Source organism: Sarcophilus harrisii, chromosome 4 (genome assembly GCF_902635505.1).
Source record: "Sarcophilus harrisii chromosome 4, mSarHar1.11, whole genome shotgun sequence".
Taxonomy (NCBI): Eukaryota; Metazoa; Chordata; class Mammalia; order Dasyuromorphia; family Dasyuridae; genus Sarcophilus; species Sarcophilus harrisii.
The window spans coordinates 12,697,030-12,720,333 of NC_045429.1; the positions used below are offsets into that span (position 1 = coordinate 12,697,030).

Genomic DNA, 23,304 nt, shown 5'->3' on the forward strand with positions numbered 1-23,304 from the left:
CAGGCAGAGGGCTATAGAGAAGCCCGTGGAACTTTGAGGAGGCTATAACATATTAACAACAACAACGAAATGCCGGGGGGAAACATGGAGTAAGGATGTCACTAGAGCTAAGACGGAGAAAGTTGGAGGGGAAACGTGTCCAGAATGAGAGCAGCCTGTATGCTGTAAGGGCATACAGGCAATGTCAAGATCAATCAACAAACACTGATTAAGCATCTAATACATGGGAAGCACTGTGAAGGGCAATGGAGATGGAATCATTACAATGAGAATGTAGCAACAGCTAACATTTACATGGCATTGATTATTCTAAGTGCTTTATATATGGATTATCTCATTTAAGCCTCATAGTCAGTCTATAAAGTAGGTGCTATTATCCTCCCCATTTTACAGATAAGGAAATTGAGGCAAACTAGAGTTAAGTGACTTGCCCAGGGTCACATAGCTACACCTGGATTCCTCTCTCCAAGACCTGATGCCTACCTCTGTCCAACTGTCCAAGAGACAAAAAGGGACTGAATGACTTTTCTCAAGGAGTTGATATTTTACTAAGAAGAAAAATAAAGGAAGAAACTCAGTACATCAAGTGGACACTCTGTGAAGAATTTAGGGGAAGGCATTGGGATTGGCCATAGAATATTAGGTTTGGAACTGGGTGTGGGAAACTGAGGCCCATCTGGGTTCAGTAAATCTTCCAGAGACCCAGAGAGGGAAAGGATGGAAAAGTTGCGATCTCAATGTGGTTGAAAGCAGAGCTCTCTCTAAAATCCTAAAATAGGCTCAAAGGGAAAGTCTGTTTCAAAGTCTTCAATGCTATTGGGGGCTAGCAAAGCACATGTGTCTCACCCAATGTATTTTCTCTTCTGAGCTGTCTGAAGGACACAGCCTCGAGGGAGGAGGAAGAGGAGAATTTCTCTTAGCACTGTAATTGGTGTCTGATGAGAACATGCTGAGTTGGAAGGGAGACATCAGACATGATTAATTTGGGTTCTCCCTCAGAATGTTTGCTGTTTGATGGGAAGATGAACGGTCCAAAGGGCGAATAGGAAGCTCTGCCTCTAGCGCTTTCATTTCTCCCCCTAGATGGAGATGAGTGTTTTCTATTAAGGGAAAGCCTGGAGCCAACAAATCCCAGTTTCAGATCAAATGTTCCTCCTTCTTTTTAAGTCCCAACATCAGAGGGAGGCGTTTCATAAAGAAATCCAGCCCCAGATGGACCCTGAGAATCTAAGACTGAGAGGAGCCCATTGCAGCTGAATGAGTGGACTTCAGAGCCCAAGTTAACCAGTGCCTTTGGTTGACCTCTCAAGGTGGTCTATGAACCATGGATATGACCCCACAAAATCACCCTCCCGACTTGCATCCAGGCAGGATAAATGGGGGCCGTGTGCTGGGGCATTTGGATATCTGCCAGAATATTTTTAGTGCGAGAAAATGGTTTAAATGTAAACAATTAAAGCACAAATCTTGCCCCAGTAACCCTGCCTGAGTTCTATTTACTACCCACTCATTAGGATGTAAGCTCCTTGAAGGCAGGGATTGGTTCATTGGTTTCTTGGGTTGTCTTTATATTCCTATCCCCTGGTACAGTGCCAGTCACAGAAGAGACTTTTCATAATTCTTGCTGACTGACTGATTGATTGATTTCCTTCCTCCATCCACACTGCACATTGTCCCCCAAAACTGAGTTAGTGAGTCAGTTTGTATCCTGAGTGGAAAAGAAATCAGAGCGCTGGAGTTGGGATTAGGATGCCTTAGATTCAAATCCTGTCTCAGAAAATTATTTGCTATATCATGAACAGTCACTTATTCTTTTTTCCCACTTATGAAATGGGAGTAATAATACCTGTGGTCCCTATTGGGGGGCTGTTGGGAGGCTCAGATGAAATAATATGAAGCAATACTTGCAAACTTGAATGCGCTCTATAAAAAGTTCTTATTGTTCAGTTGTTTCAATCATGTCCAACTCTTCAAAGCCCCTTTTAAAGTGCTCTTGGCAGAGATACTGGAATTGTCATTTCCTTCTCCAGTTCAATGTACAGATGAGGAAACTGAGGCAAATAGGGTTAAGTGACTTATCCACAATTACACAGATAGTAAGTAACTGAGGCTGAATTTGAATTCAGGAAGATGAGTCTTCCTGACTTCCAACCTGATACTCCATTAGGGTTTAGCTGTGCTAGTAAACATTAGCTTCACCATTTTAAAGAAGGGGAAACTCACCTTTCACCATTGCTCATCAGAGTCCCTAGCCCTATTTATCTTTCCCTCTCCACCTCTCCCCTCCCCAAAATGAGATGGTTGACTCAATAGAATCCATGTTGACATTCCATATGGGAAAATGAGATTGAGAAGGCAAGGGAATGAAAGCATGAAGAGAAAATTATCTTGTAGTATTTAGAGTTGACATGGACCTTAGAAAATTGCTGAATCTTGATTCCTTTTTAGTATGGGGAAACTGAGGCCCAGAGCCAGAAATGACTTATTAAGGTTTTATATACATATAGACAAGAAGCAGAGTTGGGTTGCAAATCCAAGCCCCTTGGACTGCAAACCAAGAGCTCTTTCCATTCCACCACTGACTTATAACAATGCAGAAAGGTTCCCATGTTCCTAAGTGATACTCTTTGGAAATGCCATCGATTCAAAAATAGGGACTATGTAGACAGATGCTCATTTTTGCCACCTCAAATCCTCCAAAATGGGCTTTTCTTTTTAAGACTTAGAAGTCCACCTTTGATACAGCCATCAAATGGCCTGCTTTGCCATTAGGAAAAGGTGGTCTCGTGGGCAGGGAATCTGATTCTATAATTAGATGAGTCTCAGGGACTCCACTACCTACAATGAAAGAAAGAAAAAAAAATAAACCATGGTGACAAAGAGAGGGAAAATCGAAAGCAAAGTAATCAAGTGAAATCATCAGTAATCCAAGGATTTCCTAAAACAAACAAACAAGAGCCAAAAATATAGTCCAAAATTGTTTCTGGGCCTCTTTAAATCTCATTCTCTCTTTCCTGAAGGTCTTAGTCAATTAACAAGCATTTATTAAGTGCTTATTATATACCAAGAGCTTCTGGGTGGTGAATTGGATAGAGCTCTCAGCCTGAAGCCTAGAAGACTTCCTAATTTCAAATCTGACTGTGTGACACTGGGCAAGTCACTTAATTCTGCTTTTCTCAATTTCCTCATCCGTAAAATGAGTTTCCTTCAGGGAGCTTTGGGTGGACTGTAATGAATGAAATGGCTCTGGCCCTTCTACCTCTTCACTTCCCTGGCATCCTCAAGAATCAGCTCCAAGTCTACCTTCTATAAGACGCCTGCCAAGTCTCCAGCTGCTACTTTCTTCCCTTTCAAATTGACTTTCCATCTATTCTGTCCTGTCTATTCTGCACTCTCTACTGCACAGAAGTATTTTATAGCCATTTCTCTCATTTGTAAAGCTACTGAGGGCAGAGAACGGCTCCTTCAGACCCTCCAGCACTTAGGACAGTGCCTAGGGTAATGGTTTGTGGTGGACAGGTCTCGGAGGCAGTGGATCCCTCTTTCCTGGAGATCTTTAATGGAGTCTCTGGGTCTAGCCTCTTCACAGTAAAGATGAAGAAGGCCGGGATGGATCTGGGATCTGGTGCCCACTCTCTCTGACTCCAAATCTAGCACTAGCCACTGCACCAGCATCTCAAATGTTGCATGAGAAAGTCGGATGTGTCACAAAGGGGACTGTTCCTCAGTTATGGGGAGGACTCGATGGCTTTTGCGGTCCCGTCCCACCTCTGAGGTTGTCTGATTCTATTGTCCTCATCTAACATGAAGAGGTCATTGAAAGCCATCTTATTAGGGAATTAGGGAGCCAGCTGCCGTCAGCTAGTCCAGACCCCTTTATTTGCCTCTCTTAGTGGGTGGGCCCACGGCCGGATGGAGAGGAAGGAGTAGGTAAATCAAACCAGAGAGCACATCCCCTCCCAGAGTCAAGTCCATGCGTCTGTTGGGAGCTGCCCATTCAGACTGAGCCCGGTGCCCGGGGCATATTCTGTTGCTGGGCTGGGTTAATGTCAGACTATGTAAATAGAATAAATAAAAACAGATGGAGTTAAGCCGGCATAGCACGGTATCAAAGCCAGAGAAGGGGGGTTAGTTTTTTTTTTTTTTTTTTTAAAGATGAAAAATGAGCAAAACAAAGCCCCAGAAATTGACTTTTAGAAAGCCTGAGAGTGCTGAGAAGGGGGACTAGAAAGTAACTTGCTTGCTTTCCTATATCTAACTTCCCGATATTCCAAGCAATAATTAGAGGGAAAGCTTTCAAAGTAAAAACAACTAATTTAACTGTAAAAAGGCTCCTGGGGGATTTCCCTAAATGCTTTCTATTCACATCAGTGAGCATGAAACTTCTTTCTAGTTTCCAATAATCTTTATTTCTTGAATATTTAAAGTGATTTCTTTCCAGTAGCACATTATGCCTTAATGGCAGACTAGCTGTGGTTCCATGATGCTCAGTTCTTATGGAGAAAAAATATCATTTATTTTTATAAGATTAAGCAGCCAGAAGAGGCCTGTAAGTGTCTACCTAGCCCAAGTCACTTCTTTAAACAACACGGAAGATTTTCCACGTCCTTTGCCAACACATTTATTCCCCGTATCACAAAAAGAGGTATTTTCCAGCTGGCGAATTGAGCTTAAATTTGGATTCAGAAAGGTCAGCGTGAAAGCCCTGACCCAGATTCTAGCCATTCAGTCCTGTGATAAGCCACTTATCCTCTCTCAGCCTCATTTTCCTCATCTGTCAATTGGGGATACAAAAAATACAGATTCACAAGGTTGTTGTGGATATGAAGTGTTTTGCAAATCTTAAAGCCCAACATAAATGCTACACTTTCTTTTTATTGTTTTTGCTCGCTTTCATTGAGCCATCTCCCGGAAACAAGTAACCAATAGATAAGCAACCACATCTGATGGGATATACAATATTTTCCATCCATAATCCCTCACCTTTCTACTGAAAAGTAGGTTTCATGTTCCAAAACCAAGGTTGTTTCCTAACTTTCCTCCCTTCCCATGTTGCTTTCAATAACATTCACAATGCATTTTGTTTCTATTTCCTTCTCTGGCAAAATTCCTTCACAGACTTCCTAGGTTTTTTCTTAAAGTCTTCATATCTGTCGTTGCTTCTTGTACAAGACTTCACTTGGCTCCCATGTCACAACAGGTGCAGTTGTTCCAAAACTGACAAGCACCTATGCTATTTTTTAAGGTCTCTAGACTTTTACTTAAAATGTTGAGTTCTAAATTCTATCATTCCCCTCTCCCTCTCCTTCCCTCCTCCTGAGACAGCAAGCAGATAGATATAGGTTAGCCATGTGCAATCATATAAAACATGTCCACATTAGTCATTTTGCAGAAGAAGATTGGAACACAAGAAAAAATGAATGAAAGAAAGCAAAAATAGCACGCTTTGGTCTGTATTCAATCAGTATCAGTTCTTTCTCTGGAAGCAGAGAGCATGTTTCATCCTGAGTCCTTTGGGATCATCTTTGATTTTGTATTGTTGAGAAGAGCCAAGTCACTCACAGTTCTTCCTCCAACGGAATTGCTGTTACTGTGTACAGTGCTATCCCGCTTCTGGCGATTCCACTCTGCATCAGTTGATGTCTTTCAGGTTTTTCTGAAATCATCCTGTCACTCCTTATAACACAATAATATTCCATCACAATCATACGCTAGAGCTAGTTTAGCGATTCCCCAAGGCATCATAAGGATGAGTGTTGGTACGTGTATATGTACATGTCTATAAGAATCTCCAGTTCTTAGTCATCACAAAAAGAAGTGCTAGAGACATTTTTAATGGGAAAGAAGCAAAATGTTAATAAGCAGATTATATACACAGAAAATCTATATGGAGGGGGGTGTATATGGGTATTGTGTACAGATGTATGTGTTTATAGATCTGCATGTATGTGCATATGCATGTATATGTGTGTGCAAGGTATATATATATGTATATATATATATATATTTATGTTGTAAGATGTATATATATGTGTGTGTGTATGTATGTATATATGTGTGTGCAAGGTATATATTGTGCATATATGTATATAGATACGTATGTATTGTACAGATGTATTGTGTATGTGTGTACAGAAATGGGTGCATGTATATACATGTGTGGGTGTATTGCACTTATGTGGCTAGATTGTGTGTTTATGTACGTATAGATCTAAATTGTACACATGTATGATGTATATATTGCATTATTATGTATATAGACGTACATGTGCATAGATAACTAAATGTGATATCTGCCTGCATATATGTATGTACTGAGTACAGATGTATATGTAGGTGTGTATGCATGTATATGTATATAGATATGTGTGTATGTGGATACAAATGTGCATTATATTGTGTATATATGTAAGCACATGCATGTTTTGTGTATATGTGTGTATATATACATATAGATAATATATGTATGTGTGATTTCTATTACTAATAATTTGGTCCATAAGGAACCCTTTGTTCTGTCAGTCACCTCCCTGGGCTGAGAGTAGGAAGCAGCCCAGCATGCCGAGTAGCACAAGGGCCTGGGAACCCACAAGGCCTCAGTTGGAATCTCCCCCTCGAGAGTGATAGTCATGGGACTGAGCAAATCACTCATATCTCTGAGGCTCCTTTTCCTGTTGTAAAAGGGGGATAATCATGGCCACATCTCATGGACTTGTGAAAACCTAAAGGAAAGACCTTCCTTCGAGAACCTCATGATTTCATCTCTTGTTATCATTGTCCACCGGCCGGGTGATGAGGAAATTTAACCCTAGAGAGGCTGAGACGTATCCACGTTCCCATAGAGAGGAAAAAACTGAGGCACGACATGGACCCAGTCCTCAAGCCCCTGGCATGGCTGTAGGATTCGGGGGCAGTGGAGGCAGCTTGGGAGGAACGATCTGGGTTCAAATCTCCTCCCTGACTCTCGGCATTCTCGTCTATCAAATGTGGGTCTGGGCTCGATGCCTCTGGCCCGAGGTTCGCGGTCTGGACATCTCTCCACGTGGAGTCATCAGGCTGACCAAGCCAGGGCGTCCCCTTTGCCGTCCCTGTCCAAGTGGGCCGTTACCTTCTGCATTTGCTGAGGGAAGGGCAGGGCAGGGGAAGACCCCATTGGCCAGCAGCCTCCCGGCCCCACTCTGGGTGATTTTCTCCCTTAGCGTGTGTCTTATCAGCTCCACCGCAGCTGAGATGAGTCCAAATGGCTTGATGACATATTGGGATTTTCTCGCGTTAATAACTGCTGCCTCCTGCCCATGACTGGCAGGGTTCTCCCAGCCCACAGTAAGCGATTGGGGACAGACAGGCAGCTCATTATCTCCCCATCCACCTTGCTGCTGCTACCGCAGCAACGCACTGGCAACTTTTATCTGCCAGGGACAGTTGCGTTCCCAGTGTTTGAAGTGAAATGTCACTGTGGGCTAATGCAACCCGACTTACATCACTAATGATGTCTCCCACACTTTGAAGAAACAACTCAAAAGCCTAATTAAAAATTCAGATTCCTTCTCCCTGACTTGCCGGTTTCCAACTGCCCTTCCTTCTACCAGGGCCTTCCAATAGCTTTTTGAAATGCTCATGAAAAAAAAATTAAAATCTAAATGGGTCAAGCACAAGGAGAGCAGCTCCCCGCTCCGCAAGAGAAGAGCCCCCACCTTGCAGCAATGGACTTTGAAAGCCACAAAAAAAAGCAATGGTTGGAACTGAACCAAGAAAAAATCATGTAAAAACAGAGATTTTCCTCCCCTGGTCTGCATTCAACAATTTCAGTAATGTACACTATTTCCAGAGACATGCCGAAGGTTCCTTTATCTACCTGCCTCTCATCATATTTACTTGTAGAAACTTTTCAAACTGGAAGCAGTTGAGCTAGATAAATATGAGGAAAAAGAACTGGAAAGAGAAAGAGGAACAGTCTGGGGAAGAAAGCAAATGCCTGGGAATTAACCACAAAGAGGACAAAATGAAAAGGTGGTCTGCTCACCCCACTGCTCGGGCCAGGGGATAAACAATCAGAGGAGAACAACATACAAATTGATAGGATCGAATCAGAAACCAAAAGATTAGGGAACGTAGACTTTAAAATGCATGGTCTTACTGGTAGACAAAGAGATTCAAAGTTAAATAGTGTTGATACAGTTACTACTGTTTCATGATATACTAACATATTGATATTATGTATATGTATGTGCATACTGTATATGTATATATACATATATATCAATTAAAATGATTTAAAAAATGCTTTGGGAATGAATGGAGAAATGGACACACTCCTACATTGCTGATGGAATTGCAGACGTATATTTTTTAATATTGAAATCTAGTAGTGTATAATAACATTTATAAAAATAATCATCTTCTTTACTCAGTAATTCTATTGTTGGAAATACAGCTTGGAAATGTTAATAAAAGTAAAAATAACAACAAAAACGATTTAAATGAAAGTCATCAGCTTCAAAGCTGTTCCATCCAGCGTTATTCATAATTATGAAGAATTGCGATATCTCAATAATCAAGGAATGGTTAAATAAATTGTGATATATTTATGTTACTAAATACTGCAATACAATTGGGAACATTGGTCTAGAAGCTATCTGTGACCTTAGGGGACAACTTGACATTGGACAAGGGCAGGGTTTGAAACTGTACCATCTCACCAGAGCCAAGACTTTTATTATTTTACCATTCTACTTCCCCTAGAAAGAAACTAAAGAAATCTGGAAACCCAAACAGTAACTCCACCACATACGCGATGACCCTGGGGGCAGCTAGGTGGCACCATAGTGGATACAGCATTGAACCTGGAGTCAGAGGAACCTGAGTTCAAATCTGCCCTCAGATACTTACTATCTGTGTGACCCTGGGCAAGTCACTTTACCTTGTTTGCCTCCGTTTTCTCATCTGTAAAATGAACTTGAGAAGGAAATGGCATTTGGTATCTTTGCCAAGAAAGCCACAAATGGGGTCAGGAAGAACTGAACAGAACTAAAACAACTTAACGACAACATAAACTATGCTGATAGTAGCTCATGTACATTTTGATTTAATTACAGAGTAAACAAGCCAGGATTATTCGATGGTAAAGTACTGGGTAGAATACAGGATGCGGAGTCAGAAAGTTGGAGTTTGAATCTTTCCTTACACACTTACTGGTTGTGTAAGCTGGACAAATTATTTAACCACTATAGGTCTGTTTCCTCATCTGGCAAATGGAGAGAATAATAGCACCTCCCTCCCCAAACTGGTGAGGACAAAATAAGGTAACATATGTAAGGCACTTTGCAGACCTAAAAGTGCTATCCAAGTACTACCTGTTGTCATTGTTATTATTAATCACAACAAGAATCTGGTGTAGCATCTAAAAATATGAAATCTTCCATTCTAGAGTCACTGACTAGAAGAAGGAAAATGTGGGCAATTTTCAATTCAGTCCAAAAGAAAATCATGTTGAAAATAAAATAAACAATATTTAACATCTACTGGTCATCCTGCCATCTAGGGGAGGGGGTGGGGGGGTAAGAGGTGAAAAATTGGAACAAGAGCTTTGGCAATTGTTAATGCTGTAAAGTTACCCATGCATATCTCCTGTAAATAAAAGGCTATTAAATAAAAAAAAAGAAAAGAAAATAAACATTAAATAAGTGACGTGGCTCAAGTTTTCATTAGGAAATCAATTTCTACTACTTACAATATGCAAGTACACACACACACACAATGATATAATGACACATATTAGAGAGTATTTGGTCCTGTAAACAATGGGGAGTAAACAAGATAGGCAATTCAGGACTCAAAATAATGGGATCAGGCTTCAAATCCTGTCTTATCCATTAACTTTAGCAGGTCTATCTCCTCATCTATAAAATGAAAGCCTTACATTCTGGGATCTGCCAGCTTTAACACACAATCGTAAATTAGTCCTTTATGAACCATTTTAAAACTTCATAATTTTTTAAAATGCTTAAAAAACAATTTGGTAATTCAGGTTGAAACTCAAAATACATACTAGTAAAGTTCAAATTGGGTTTTAAAAAAAAGATTTCACTCAAAAGATTTTAAAAATTTCTCATTTAAAAAAAAAGATTTCTGTTGCAGCTTTTCTTTCTTCAATGGTTTCCTGACATTTCTAGATTTAAAGGAATCAGCTTAAAAGTAGACGCCCCCATCTCCCCAGCCAACACGAAGCTGACAGATTGGATCCTTTGCTCATGATCCACTTGAAGATAAAGAGTTAGAAAATTCTAAGATGTTGGAGAAAGAAATTGAATCAACCTGCTTTTCTCTGTTTCTTTTTTTAAAGACTCCTTTTGGAACAAAGTGGCTCCTGTAACCTGATGGAACAGTGTGGCTGGCACCAGAGAAAACAGGTAGAAGAGGGATAGAGCAGGCAGACATACTGAAGTAGCAGAGGGAGCAGAGGACCCTTAGTGCTGAAACAGAGACAGGTTTGCAAGTTCACTGCAGCACCTGAGTAAAATAAAACCCAAATGAGCAAAAAAAAGTCCCTAATGGCCTGGAGAAAAGTACCTGAGCCAGGCAGCTCCTAAAAACAACAGGCCTTTCCTGGTGATGGATTGTGACAGGATCAGAGCACAGGACCCAGCTGAGCCACTGTGGGCAAGATGCCCTTTGAAACTCCATATAATTGAAGATCTCCCTTCTTTTTGTAGAGAAGTAGGAAGCCAGGGGTACAGAAAGCTGTCCAATCAAATTCAAGGACTGGGTTTTGCTTACTTTGTTATATGGGGAACTTTGTTGCACATTTGGGGGTGTGGGATAAGGTATATCCAGAAATTAATAGGATGTGAAAATAACAAGCAGCAATTAATATTTTAAAATATGTATTAATGTTCTCAATCTTTATTTCATTAAAATTTCCAAATTGCATGTAAAAAATTAACATTAAAAACTACATACAAAAACAATTTTAAACATTCATTTAAAAAAAATTTCCAGTTTCAAATTCTTTTCCTCTCTCTCCTTGTTGAGAAGGCAAGCAATGATATAAGCAAGCCATGTGCAATCACAGCAATGAAACTTTTAACAATTAAAGTAATTCATATACTTGGAACAATGTAGTCACCAAAATGAGATCCATGATCATTTAAAACAGTTTGGGAAAAAATAAGTGAATGAAAAATGCCTTTTGTCCATACTAGAGGTGCAGATCCTAAAACGAGTCCATTAGAACATCTATTTAGAACAAAAAAGTGTTATTCAACAATGAACAATACCAAGAATTAAATAGGAAGGAGAGTAGGTAAAATCCTTTACCCCATTGCTTCTCTTTCTCCCTCTCCCTCTCCCTCCCTCCCTCCCTCCCTCCTCCCTCCCTCCCTCCTCTCTCTCCCTCTCTCTCTCTCTCTCTCTCTCTCTCTCTCTCTCTCTCTCTCTCTCTCTCTCTCTCTCTTCCCCCCTTTTTCTCTCTTCTCACTAACAATTCCTCATGTCTGCCTTTTGATTTCAAGTTCTAAATGAATCTTCTGTGAAAATATCTTTCCTGATGTTCCCTAATCCTTGTGCCTTCCCTCTAAGATCATCTCTATTTAATTATACACACACACACACACACACACACACACACACACATATATATATATATATATATATATATATATGTAACCATACACATATATGTGTGTATCTTGCTTGTACACAACTACTTGGAAGTTGCCTCCCATTCTGGATTTTTAGCTCATTATGCTCAGGGAAGGAAAGTTTTGTTTTTCTTTGTATCCCCCAGGGATTTACTACAAGGACATGCAGAAGGCACTTAATAAATGTTTGTTGATTTTTTTTTTCTTCCCTCTAAGAAAATTACTTAGTGCTCTCAACTCGAAATGAAAGATGGTTTTTATCAATGGAAAATATACTAAAGTAAGCAGATTACCATCTGCCCTGTCTTTGCAACCTAAGGACCATTGGGACTCTCCATCTGCCTGGTAGTTAAACCCCCCAACATGTGTTCTCTTCTCTAATTAGAATGTGAATTCTTTGACATCAGGGATGCTATTGATTTTGTATCAGTATTCCCAGCAATAGAATAGCTTGGCACACAATAAATGCCCCATGTTTTCTTTTTTTTTCATTCATTCCTTCACTCTCTTCCTTCAGCAATCCAAGTCAGGACTAGAACAAAGTTGGCAGAAGCAAAAAAAAAAAAAAATCCCTTTTTACATCATTATTGTCACCACGGTCCTGACAGTTGTCAAAGCCCCATAATGTTATAAGATAATAGATGGAAGACAGATTTGTCCTTTAAGGAGCTTACAATCCATCTGTGGAATCACACACTCGGAGCAGTTCAGAATTAGAAAAGACTCATTGTTAACTTAGTCCAGCTCACAATTGACCATGAAGCCTCTCTACAATAGACCAGACACATGGTCAGCCAGCATTAGCTTGAATAATCCAACCTCGAGGATTGGAGGGGATCTGATCAATTTGAAATAACTTGAATTATGACCAGGTTTTTCCTGGCATCAAACCTGTATCTCCCTTAGCAACTTAAGCCAAATACTTCCTTCTAATACTTAGGCCAAAAAGCACAAGGCTACCCTCTTCCAGGTCACATCTCTTCAAATGTGTGAATACAGCTATTGTGTCCCTTCCCCTCTCCAACGTCTAGATCAAACATCCTTGACTTTCAATTGATCTTCATGGGAGAGTAGCAAGAACCTGAGACTCATTGTCATTATCATCCCAGCTGCCCAATTCTGGACACTCCAATCTTCCTTAAAATGTTGTGCCTAGAAATGATCATACTATTCCAGATTTCATCTGGAGTATAATGGAGCTATCCTCTCCTAGTCCTGAGTGTCATGCTTCTCTTAATGCAGTTAACAACACATGAGGGTTTTGCTCTTTGGGGGAGGAAGAAGGGAAAGGTTATCACATTGTTCACTCTCACTGAGGAAACTAGTGGATAGAGGCAGAGAATCTGAGAGTCAGGAAGGTCTGAATTCCAATACTGCCAAGACACTAACTAACTATCTTTAGTTAAGTTTATCTTTCCCTAGTGCCTGGCACATAGTAAGTATTTAACAAATGTTTATTGACTGAGTGGACCAGTCATAGACCATGGAAAAGTTACTTAATCTCTTCTCAGTCTAAATTTCTTCATTCATAAGATGAAAGTTAAATAGCATCTGTTTTGCATTGGTATTGTGATGGTCAAATAAGAGAACCCAGATAAAGTACTTTGTAAATTATTCACTATATATGCATATATATTTCATTATATAAAATTTCAAACTATATCTACATATCTCACTATGTAAATGTTAGCTATCATCATCATCATCCCTACTGAGTTTAGATTCCACTGAAACTCTCAGATCTTTTTCTGGCAATCTGGTAAATGACCCTGTTTCCCCCATTTTGTCCATGTGGAGTTGATTTTTCTAAACCAATACAGAGCATTTTATATTTTTTCCTATTAAGTTTCATCTTAATGTCATACAAAGTTCTAGTATGACAAAATCTCTTTCAAGTCTGATTCACTCTTAAAATCCACGACGAATCTACCACTTTCTTCTTTCTCGACACTATGTCGCTATCTAAGCTTGTGGCAATTTGCTCTCAGATCATACTGCTGATTCTTATCAAGTTTGCAGCACACCAAAATAGGACAATTGTGTGAGAAAATAAATGAGGAAAGAAGGCAGATCATATGATCAGTAATGGTTACAACCACCAAGTCTAACAAATGAGTCCAAAATAGAGGATGAGTCCCTACAGAATGCCTCCATTGGCCATCAGAACCAAGACTGCCTCATCTTCTGCCTCTACTTCCACCTCTAACCCTAACCCTAATCCTACAGCATAATTCTCCTGGCTAGCATAAACCTAGGCCTTTAGAACCAGAATGGACCTTGGAGAACATCTAATAGTCTAGCACCTTCATTTTGTAGAAAAAGAACTCAAAGCTCAAAGAGGCAGATAAGAACTGATTTACCCAAGATCATTCAATTGATAAGAAGTGATATTGATTCTGTGTAACCCAAATCCTATGAGGCCAGATCCCAATCCTTTCCACTCCAATGCCATGTTGTCTGCCATCATAACCATCAAGTCTTCTGCTCCACTGTAGTCACCAACGTATGGAACCATCATCACTTCTGTGATCTTCAGGGAGACTATAATAAATTCCAACTCATCCTCTGTTGCTAACTGAGAAGTTCTGATGGTGGTAGAAGGATAGAGTCAATTGTAAGAGATGAAACTGAGCTTCAACTTAAGGAACATGTAGTCATTACAAGTACCTGGCACTGGGGAAAAAGACAATCCCTCTCTTTTGTTCTAGAATCATGATTCAAGATGAGGAGGGAGCCCAGGGGCCAACTAAACTAACTACTTCATTTTTACAGATGAAGAAATAGAAACCCAAAGAACTTAGGCTTGCCTATGGCCACCCAGGGGATAGAGTTAAGAGGAACATGGATGTGAGTCCTTGGTTGGATCTCTAAGGATCCTAAATTAATGGTCCTATTTAAGCAAAAAAGCACACTTAGACCAGAAAGAAAAAGCACAGACTTAAGAGTCAGGAGACCACACTTAGAGCTTGGGGCTCTACCAGGAACTGGTATCTGAACATCCAATTCCTGGGTCTAGGCTTCTTTCTTATTCTCTAACACAAATAGATGGCACTACACAATATCTCAATTCCCTTCCAGCCCAAATATTCTGCCAATCCACCATTGTGAGTGATGGCAATTCCCACTGTGACATAAGATGCAAGGCAGGGACTTCCATGTTACCTTCCCACTTTTCTTTGGTATTTAGCATGGAAGGGTGAGAATTAAGTCACTTGAGTGTCAAGGAAGGAAAGTGGGTAAAATATAGAGCGAATTTCTGCAACTCTTCTAACAAAACCCAGCATAAAATTGGTTGATTCTACGGGGTACAAGCCCATCTCTCCTCCAAAAAATACCCTCCTCAACTTCAGGCAAGAGTGACATGGCCGATTACATAAGAAGAGGACTCAGGGCTAGTAGGGAGAGGTATAAACAGATATAGGGCCAGGTACAGAAGGGAGAAATGGGAATCCTTTTTGAAAAAAAGTAAATGGAATGCAAGGCTATTAAGACAGACAGTTTTAATGATTTTTTTTTTCCTTGGGTTCATTTCCACTATGCTCAACTCAAATTTGTTCGACTAATGGGCAATTTGATTCTGCCCCCTGGAGATTCTATTTCGGAGGAGTAGAAGATTTTCATTAATGCTAAGTGGGCTGTATTCATATGACAATAACCATGCTACTTATAAGTGCCAATGCATGACTCTTTCTAAAATCTCTCCTATTTGGTGCGAGACATTAAGAAATCTTAAAGATCGATACAAATCTTCCCTTGGGGGAGGAGGTGATACGATACCCTCTATCACCCAGAAACTATTTATTGAGCCCGGGGAAACATTTGTTTGCCCATATTTCTGGGCTTCCTGCGTTTCAGAAACTCCCGGATGATGATCCTAGACTGAGTTTTTATGGTAAGTGGGCTTTACGATGCTGGTTAGAATAGCTAAAAAGGCCAGATCTCACTCCTAACCAGAATCATGTAAGCTAAAATTGGCTACTTCCTGTGCCTCATATACAACAGCCTGTCTCCCATCTCAAAGTCTGGCTAATTCTCCAGCATGCATTTAGAATTATGTCAATGATCTTCCTAAAAACAGGTCTGACCATGTCACACACACTTAGTAAACTCTATTATCCTCTTTTGAACTTAATTCACCAGCACCTCAAGACATCAGCCTATGAAGTCACTGGTCCTCTTAGAACACGAATGGCCAACAACAGCAATGGCTCCCGTCACTTCCAAACTCAATTATAAAATTCTTATTTAGCTTCCTCAAGTCCTTTATATTCTGTCCTCCCTCCCCATCTCCACCCTCACTAGATTCATCTTTCTAATCTTCTTATACCATACACAATGCCTCACCCTATGCATCCCCCTCCAAACTCTTCCTCTCTGTGTTCCTCCCACAAGATCGTTCATCTAGGGGCTCTGGTTCTCCTGTGCCTGGAATTCCCTTCCTCCTTGTATCTGCCTTCCAGCTTAACTGACTTCCTTCAGCTTCCAGTTAAAATCTCACAGTCTCCCCAGGGGTTGGCAGACATGGCCACTAGCCTAGGTTTGTTGTTGTTCTGGTGGTGGTGGTGGTTGCATGGTCTGGTCTGGGGACTAAGAATGGTTTTACAGTAAAGGTAGGCGGATTCAATAAGCCTGGGTAGGGCCTTGCTCACTGCTCCAAGAGCTATCTTTCTCAATCCTCCTTAATTCTAGCCTTCCCTCTGTTGATTATCTCCAGTTTATCTTGTCTGTAGATTGTTTGTCTTTCCCATCAGACTGTAAACTCCTTGAGAACAGGAATGTCTCATCTTTCTTTATATTCCTAGGGTTTAGCAATTACCTGGAACATAATAGGTGATTTAATAAATACTTACTGGATGACTAGCACTGGAAGGTGAAGTGACAGAGTTAGAGCCTCTGACTCTCTATTGACTTCTCACCACCCCCTGTCACAACATTCACAGCCCTGCTCATCCCAACCATCAACAAGACTTGTTAACACAATGCTAGGTACGCAATCAGGGCTAAATCGATGTCATTCTTTGGCTAATTAATTATTTTATTGAACAACAACAAAGAATATAAAAGAATTTTTTTCATCATTCCCCATGCACTTGTCACCACTATTTGTCATACTGAACTAAATGATTTTTCATGAGACATAATGAAAAGAAGCATCTAAATTCCTATCTGAGTTTCAGTGATTACTAGCTGTGAGACTTTAGGCAACTCATCTTACCTCTGGGTTTTCTTGCAAGGGAAAGAAGAAAATTGGAATAGGATTTAAGAATGCCATTCATTGTTGGAAGGGATTTCAGCAGCCATCTACTCAGCCCCCTTCTATAATGCCTTCTATAACACATCTTTTTTGCTGTTCAGTTGTATCCTACTCTTTGTGCCCCAGTTTGGGGCTTTCTTGACAGAGAAATGGAATGGTTTTCCATTTTCTTCTTCAGCTTATTTTACAGATGAGGAAAGTGGAAAAAAAAACAAGGGTGAAGTGACTTACTCAGAGTAACACAATTAGTGCATGTCTGAAGCTGGATTTGAACTCATGAAGATGAATCTTCCTGCATCCTGGCAAGGAATCAACCAGGATTTGCGGAAAGAACACCAATGACAGAACATGCTCTTGAAGCAGCCCCTTCCCCTTTTAAATAGTTCTTTGGGATTCATGGTCTCTCAGGTCTCTTCCAATTCAACAATTTAATTCTGTCTAATAAGATCACAAGTTGCTTGAAGGCAACAACCATAAGTTTGACTTCTCTCTAAGTCTGCACAGTGCCAGGGACAGTCCCTTGCATACAGTAGGTACTTACTAAACATCAAGATATGAAGGTAGAAGAGGCAGGTCTAGGTCTTGCTGCCACTCAGAGCATGAGAACCATGCTGATGTCATCCGCTCAGAGGTTATCTTCCATCTACTCTGTATTTGTTTATTTATATTGAATTATTTTTGTATCAGTTTCATTAGCTCGTAAGCTCCTAGAGGACACTGTTTTTTTTGCCTTTCCTTTTATCTCTGGCAGAGCCTAGTGTCTTCTGAGTATATTTGTTGTTGATGTTATTCAGTGTTTTCAGGGGTGTGACTGATTTTCTTGGCAAAGATCCATCTCATTTTACAGGTGAAGAAACTGAGGCAAACAGGATAAAGTGACTTATCTCAGGAAGTGGCTGAGGTTGGATTGGAACTTCCTGACTCCAGCAATCTACTATCTTACCTAGCAGCCCACAGGGTACATAGTAAATACACATTTTAAAATGCCTGTTGACTTGCCTCCAAACAAGAGAGAAAGATCTAAGACAACACAGTCACCTCCCATTTCTTTGCAGAAGAGGATATTCCACAAATGTGAAATATCACACATAATATCAGCTATTTTAAACTTATTAAGTTTTCCTGGATTTCTAAGCTTGTTTGTTTGTTTGATTCTTCATAAAAGGGATGGTTCTCTGGGAGGGAGAAGAGGGAAGGACAGAGAAGGAAATCTAGATAATGTAAACCAAAAATATCATTTAAAATTTTAATTGAATAAATATGTGTTGACTGATTGAGACATGGCCAATGACTAGAAAAGGGAGAGATCCTACTCTACTTGCCCATTTGACAGGACAACTGAGGACCAGTGTTGTTTCCCCATGGTCACTGCTTTCTAGACCTTTGATTTGGGGTTTGATGTTCTTAGATCTTGGTAGGATCCCCCCTCTAACCCCCACCCACCAGCCTCCAGAGGAGACTAGCATCAGATTTTTGGCTTTATTCCCCCAATCTATCAATAGACAGTGTCTTTGCTATCTAGGCAGCTCCACTCCGAGGCAGCTTCCTTGGGTCAGTGGAGACGGTTAAGAGCAATTAATTTGAAAGAATTTTATTTCCAACTCTTTTCCTAAACAGGGAATGCAAAGAACAGATCGGCCTCATTAGGAAAACCCAGATCTAAAGCCTTAAGGAAAAGGGCTTCTCCAACTGTCGTACTCCATTATGAAGCAGGAGAAAACCATGGCAAGAAGAGAGGCCTGGTTTGTGTTTTTCTAAAATCATCCCCCCCCCCCCATCATCTAACGCTTTTAGAAGCATCCTTGGCCTCCCTCCCTCCCTCTCCCCCTCCCCCCTCTCCCTGCCCCCCAGCTGCTGCTGGGGCAGGCCCATTTGGGGGGCAGTTTTGTCAGCACGATTTTAATGCCAATTTTTAAAATTCCAAATTCGATCCCCGAATAGCTCAGCAGCAAAAGCTGTTGAAAATGCAGGTCAACTTCAAAGGAAACTGGCTGATAACGAAAAGTTTGGTTAGGGAGAAAAAAACCAGAAGATCTGCACGATAACAAGATGATGGCCACCAAGAAATGAGGCCAGCCCAACTAGCTCCACCCAACTGTCCACTTGGTCAACATGGGGAGCCTGAGTTCCTGGGTGTCCACATCAGACCCATCCCAAGCAAGTCGGAGTCTGGTCCCAGCCTTCTTGGGGTTGTCACAAAGCTCCCCAGTGAAAGTGACCAAAGCCTCATGATTCTGCTGAACAAATTCTGCCATTAGGGGAGGGGAGGGGAATGCCAATCCTGGAAACTGAGGCATGTGCCAAGGGGGAAGTAGCTGGCCCCCAAATATCCCGGGAAGGAAGCAAGTGGCCCAGCTCTCCCTGCAATTCGGGAAGCCAGTCTCCCAGATAAAGCCGAGGGGGCCACTCCACTCTTTGCAGGACAAAGGCCGAGCCCCAGGAGACCAGTTGTGGCCACAAAGACTTCCCAAAGGTGCCAGAATGAAGCCGGTTTGGAGGAGATAAAAAGCCATTTGGATCCACCCCCTGTGGAGTTTTTTTTAAGGGTCTCCTTTACAATGGCTTTTAAAACTACATTTGCTTCAGATCCCTACCTGAATTACAATGTGTGGGGATCTGATTTCACCTTTTGTCTGCTGGGAGTGAGAAGTGCCTGCCGGCAGCCAGCTCCTCGGGAGACAAGCCCCGGCCAGCCAAGGGGAGCAGCCGCCAGCCCCCCGCATTTGCGAGGGCCCCCACCGGAGGGGTAAAAGCCAGTGAATCACCAGCCCCAGGATCTCGGGTGTTGGGGGGGGGGCGGTGACTGTTCAAGAAGACATGCTGCCTCTTTGGCCTGAAATATTTTCCACCCAAATATTTATTTTATACAACAGGTCTTCCCCCTCCTCCCCCCCCCCCCCTTTTAAACTCGATTCCTCAGAAAAGTCCTTCTTGCTCCAGAACTCGGCGTGTCCCAGGCCCAAATCGGAAGAAAATGAAGACTGATCCTGAAGCAGCCAGACCTGGGCTGGGGGCAGCCATGGGGCCCAGGCCCCGACAATTGTTCCCCAAGGACAAGGGGAGAGGGAAGGGGGCTCGCGGGCTGCCTGGTCACTTACGCAAGGGCCGGCCCAATTTCCCCTTTCCAGCGGCCCTTCCCTCTGGGCATCCTCCCTCCGCGCGCCCCTAAAAAGTCTCTGCTCCGACTTGAAAAGTCTGCAACTCGGCCTCCAGAAACGTGCTCTCCCCGAGGGCCCGAGAGGGGAAGGGAGGAGAACTCCCGAGGAAACGCCAGTCCCCAAATGATTCCCGACATCTCTCCCGGCGGGAGGCGCGGGCAAGGAATGAAATCAGAGCCGTCCACCTAGCACACCAGAGCATTCCAGCGATCCCAGCCGGCCTCCCGAGGCCCCGGGCTTATTCTTCACGCTCTTATTGTTGTCATTAATAACATTACCCACGAGCTACGCGGGGTCCGCCGGCTGCTCCAAAAGGGAACCTGAGCTTTCTCCCCAAACGCAGCCTGGGCCTCCCCGCCAAGCGCAAGGAAAATAACCTCCCGGACTCGAGGGAGGACTAGCCCCCGGACGCTTGTCCTCGCGGCCACTTCTCCCATCAGCATCAACAGGGAGCCCGGGCAATCAGTCCGCTAAGTCCCCTTGCTCTCCGGAGTCAGAGGGAGGAAGGTCACCCGGCTGGGGGGAGCCGGTCCTCACTCCGCCCAGAACACCCGAACCAAAACAAACCCCAGGTCCATCCCACACCCCGGGCTCAGTCACAGCTCGCCGAGGCGAGGCTGCAGCCCAGCCCACAAGGCTGGAATCCCGAGCCTCCGGGGTGTCCCGGGCGAGGGATTAGCAAAGCCCCGGCTCCCTGCCTGCCAGGCGCTGGGAGGTGCAGAAACCACCCCACCCCCCCAGGTCCCAGGGCACCTCTGTGGGCATTCTCCCGAATCCCGGGCGATCTGGCTCCCGGGGACCCGAGTGCCAGGAGTGCTGGGGAGGTAGAGAGTGTGGGGGCCGGTGGGGCCTCCACAGGGGAGAAGGGAAGGGGGGCCAGGCTGCCCCCGGGCGAAGGAGACAAAGAAGAAAGCGGAGTTTGCGGGGGAGAGGGAACGGGGAGTAACTTTGCAGGGAGTTGGGGAGAGGGTGACGAGAAGGGGATCGGAGTGAGGGGAGAAGTTTGAGGGAGGGACGAAGTGTGCAGGGCAACGAGGGCTGTGCAAGGGGCGGACGCCGCTCTGCCCGAAGCAGAAGGCTGGCGAGTGGGCGCGGGCGGGCGGGGGGCGACGGGCGAGCTGCCTACCTGCATGGTGACGACCCCCAGCTCCTCGGCGGCTAGCCTCCGCATCTGGCTGGCCAGCACTTGCGCCTCGTCCAGGATGGAGAAGTCGGCGTCGGCCGCGCCGCCCAGCCGCCACAGCAGGGCCAGGCAGAGCAGCCAGAGCGGCGGCTGCGGCCCCGGGCCCCGAGCGCGGCCCCCGGCCCCGGCCCGGGAGGGCGCTCCGCCGGCCCGGCCGCGACCCTGGCGGCAGCAGCAGCAGCGGCGGCGGCGGCCGCCGGCGGCCAGCCCCGACTCCGCCGCCGCGTCGGGCTGGGGCTCCCCGCCGGCTCCCGGGGCCATGCTGAGCCGCCTCCCCGGCTCGGGGCTCCCGCTTGGGCGAGGGGGCGGACGCGGGCTGGGCTAGGGCAGTGCCGCGGGCGCCCCGGCCCGGCCCGGCTCGGCTCTCTCACTCGGCGCTCCCCGAGAAACTTTGTGCGGGCCACTTCCCGGCGCCCGCCGAGGGCTCCCGGCTGCCGGGCGGCCACGGAGCGAGCCCGGCTAGGAGGCGGCAGGCTCGGCGGCCAGCATCGCGCGGGCTCCGGAACGCCAGGGCGCGGGGGCTGGGCTGCGCGGGCTCGGGGAGCTGGGCGCCCGGGCCCGGGGCTGCGCGGGGCCCCGGCTCTGCCCGCTAGCCCGTGCGCAGGTCCGCTCGGCCGTCGGGCCGAGGTGGCGGCCGCTTCGGCTTCTTCCTGCCCGGCCGCGGCGAGGAGCCCCCGGAGGCGGCGGTGGCGAGAGGCGGACTGCGGGGCCGGCCCCGGAGGAGGGGCGGCCGGGAGGAGGGGCGGCCCGGAGGAGGGGCGGCGGCGGCAGGCGAGCGGGGGCCCGGGCTGCGAGCTAGCCTGAGAGCCAGGATACGAACGAGGGAAGTGGCCGCCGCCGCGGCAGGAGGAGGAAAAGGAGGAGGAGAAAAAGGGAAAGGAAGAGGAGGGCGGGGGCGGGGGCGGGGGCTGGGGAGCCCAAGGCCGGGGAAAGGGAGGTGTCTGGTGCCACCCAGCTGCGCTCCGGCTCGGTGCACTTCCAAACTGGGCGCGCGGCCCGGATTGAAGCCGAGAGACTGGAGGCAGCAGGGGGGCGGGCGGGAGACACCCTCCCCCCTCCCATCCCGAACACCCAGCCCTCCCCATCCCCTCCTTCCCTCACCCGCAAGGGCAGCAGCGATCCCGGGAGAATCAGCGGCCCTCTCCCCCTCCGGGCTTGGCCGGGGTCGTGCAGGCCCCGCAGCCCGGGGTCCCACGCCAGGGCTGAGCCTCGGGCTGTCCCCCCGGCTTCGGCCCCCCGCAAACCCGAGCTGTGCCCGGCTGTCCCAGCCGGGATCCTGAGGCTCGCTTCCTTGTCCCGGTCCCTGCCTGGAGCCCGAGAAGCGAGCGGAGGTGTTTGAGTAGGGGACAGTCACTCATACTTTGACATCCCCCCCCCCCCTTCCCTTCCTCCCTCTTTTAAAAGCTGCTCCTAATCTAGATTGTTCCCTTTCCTCAATGGTTAGGGTCGGCCTCTCGTCCAAGTTCTTCTGCCTCTGACACGGTCTCTGTGACCCGGGAAAAGTCCCCGAACCCTCTCCTCGGCAGAGAAGACTAATCTGCGTGGAGCAGTCTCGATTCCTCTGGAAATCCACAGGGCACGGCCTGGTTTTGTGCAGTTAATCACTGAATCCTGAGCACAGGTGAAGGGATGTGTCTGACAGCCTGCTCTGGCTTCCCACTGAAATGGGGCCCAGCTCTGGCTTCATTCAGCAAGGGCCAGCTCTCCAGTTGGATCCCCCTTCCTCTTCTTCCCTCCTCCCCCCCACTCTGGGAGGCAGGAGACTGACTTTCTGATTCGGGAAGGGCCTTCCCCGCACCTTACAGAGCTCTGAATGGCCTTGTCACTCCACAGACCTGCCTGCTCTTTTCTACCCAGACTGCCAAGCAAGGGTCCCAGGAGCAGACCAAAATGGTCAAATGTCTTCACTGCTAAGAGAAGTAGGCCCCTCCTCCTCGAGAATACATATGCGGAAACAAAACAAAACAAACAAAAAGTGACGGGGGAAGAGCAAAAAAGGATTTGAAAAGAGTATTTTTAGGAAAACACAAAAGAAAAAATGAGGGGGAGGAACAAATAAGTGACTTGAAA

At 45.0% G+C, this 23,304-nt stretch overlaps 1 protein-coding gene across 1 annotated transcript in view; it reads right to left on the minus strand.

Moving 5' to 3' along the window:
• The window catches only part of CACHD1 (cache domain containing 1), a 208,547-nt gene extending 187,052 nt beyond the window's left edge, over positions 1 to 21,495 (minus strand). Inside the window, exon 1 of the mRNA XM_031968977.1 lies at positions 21,178 to 21,495. Coding sequence (XP_031824837.1) covers positions 21,178 to 21,495 — 318 coding nt within the window. The remainder of the gene's footprint in view (positions 1 to 21,177) is intronic.
• Between the last annotated feature and the right edge of the window lie 1,809 nt (positions 21,496 to 23,304).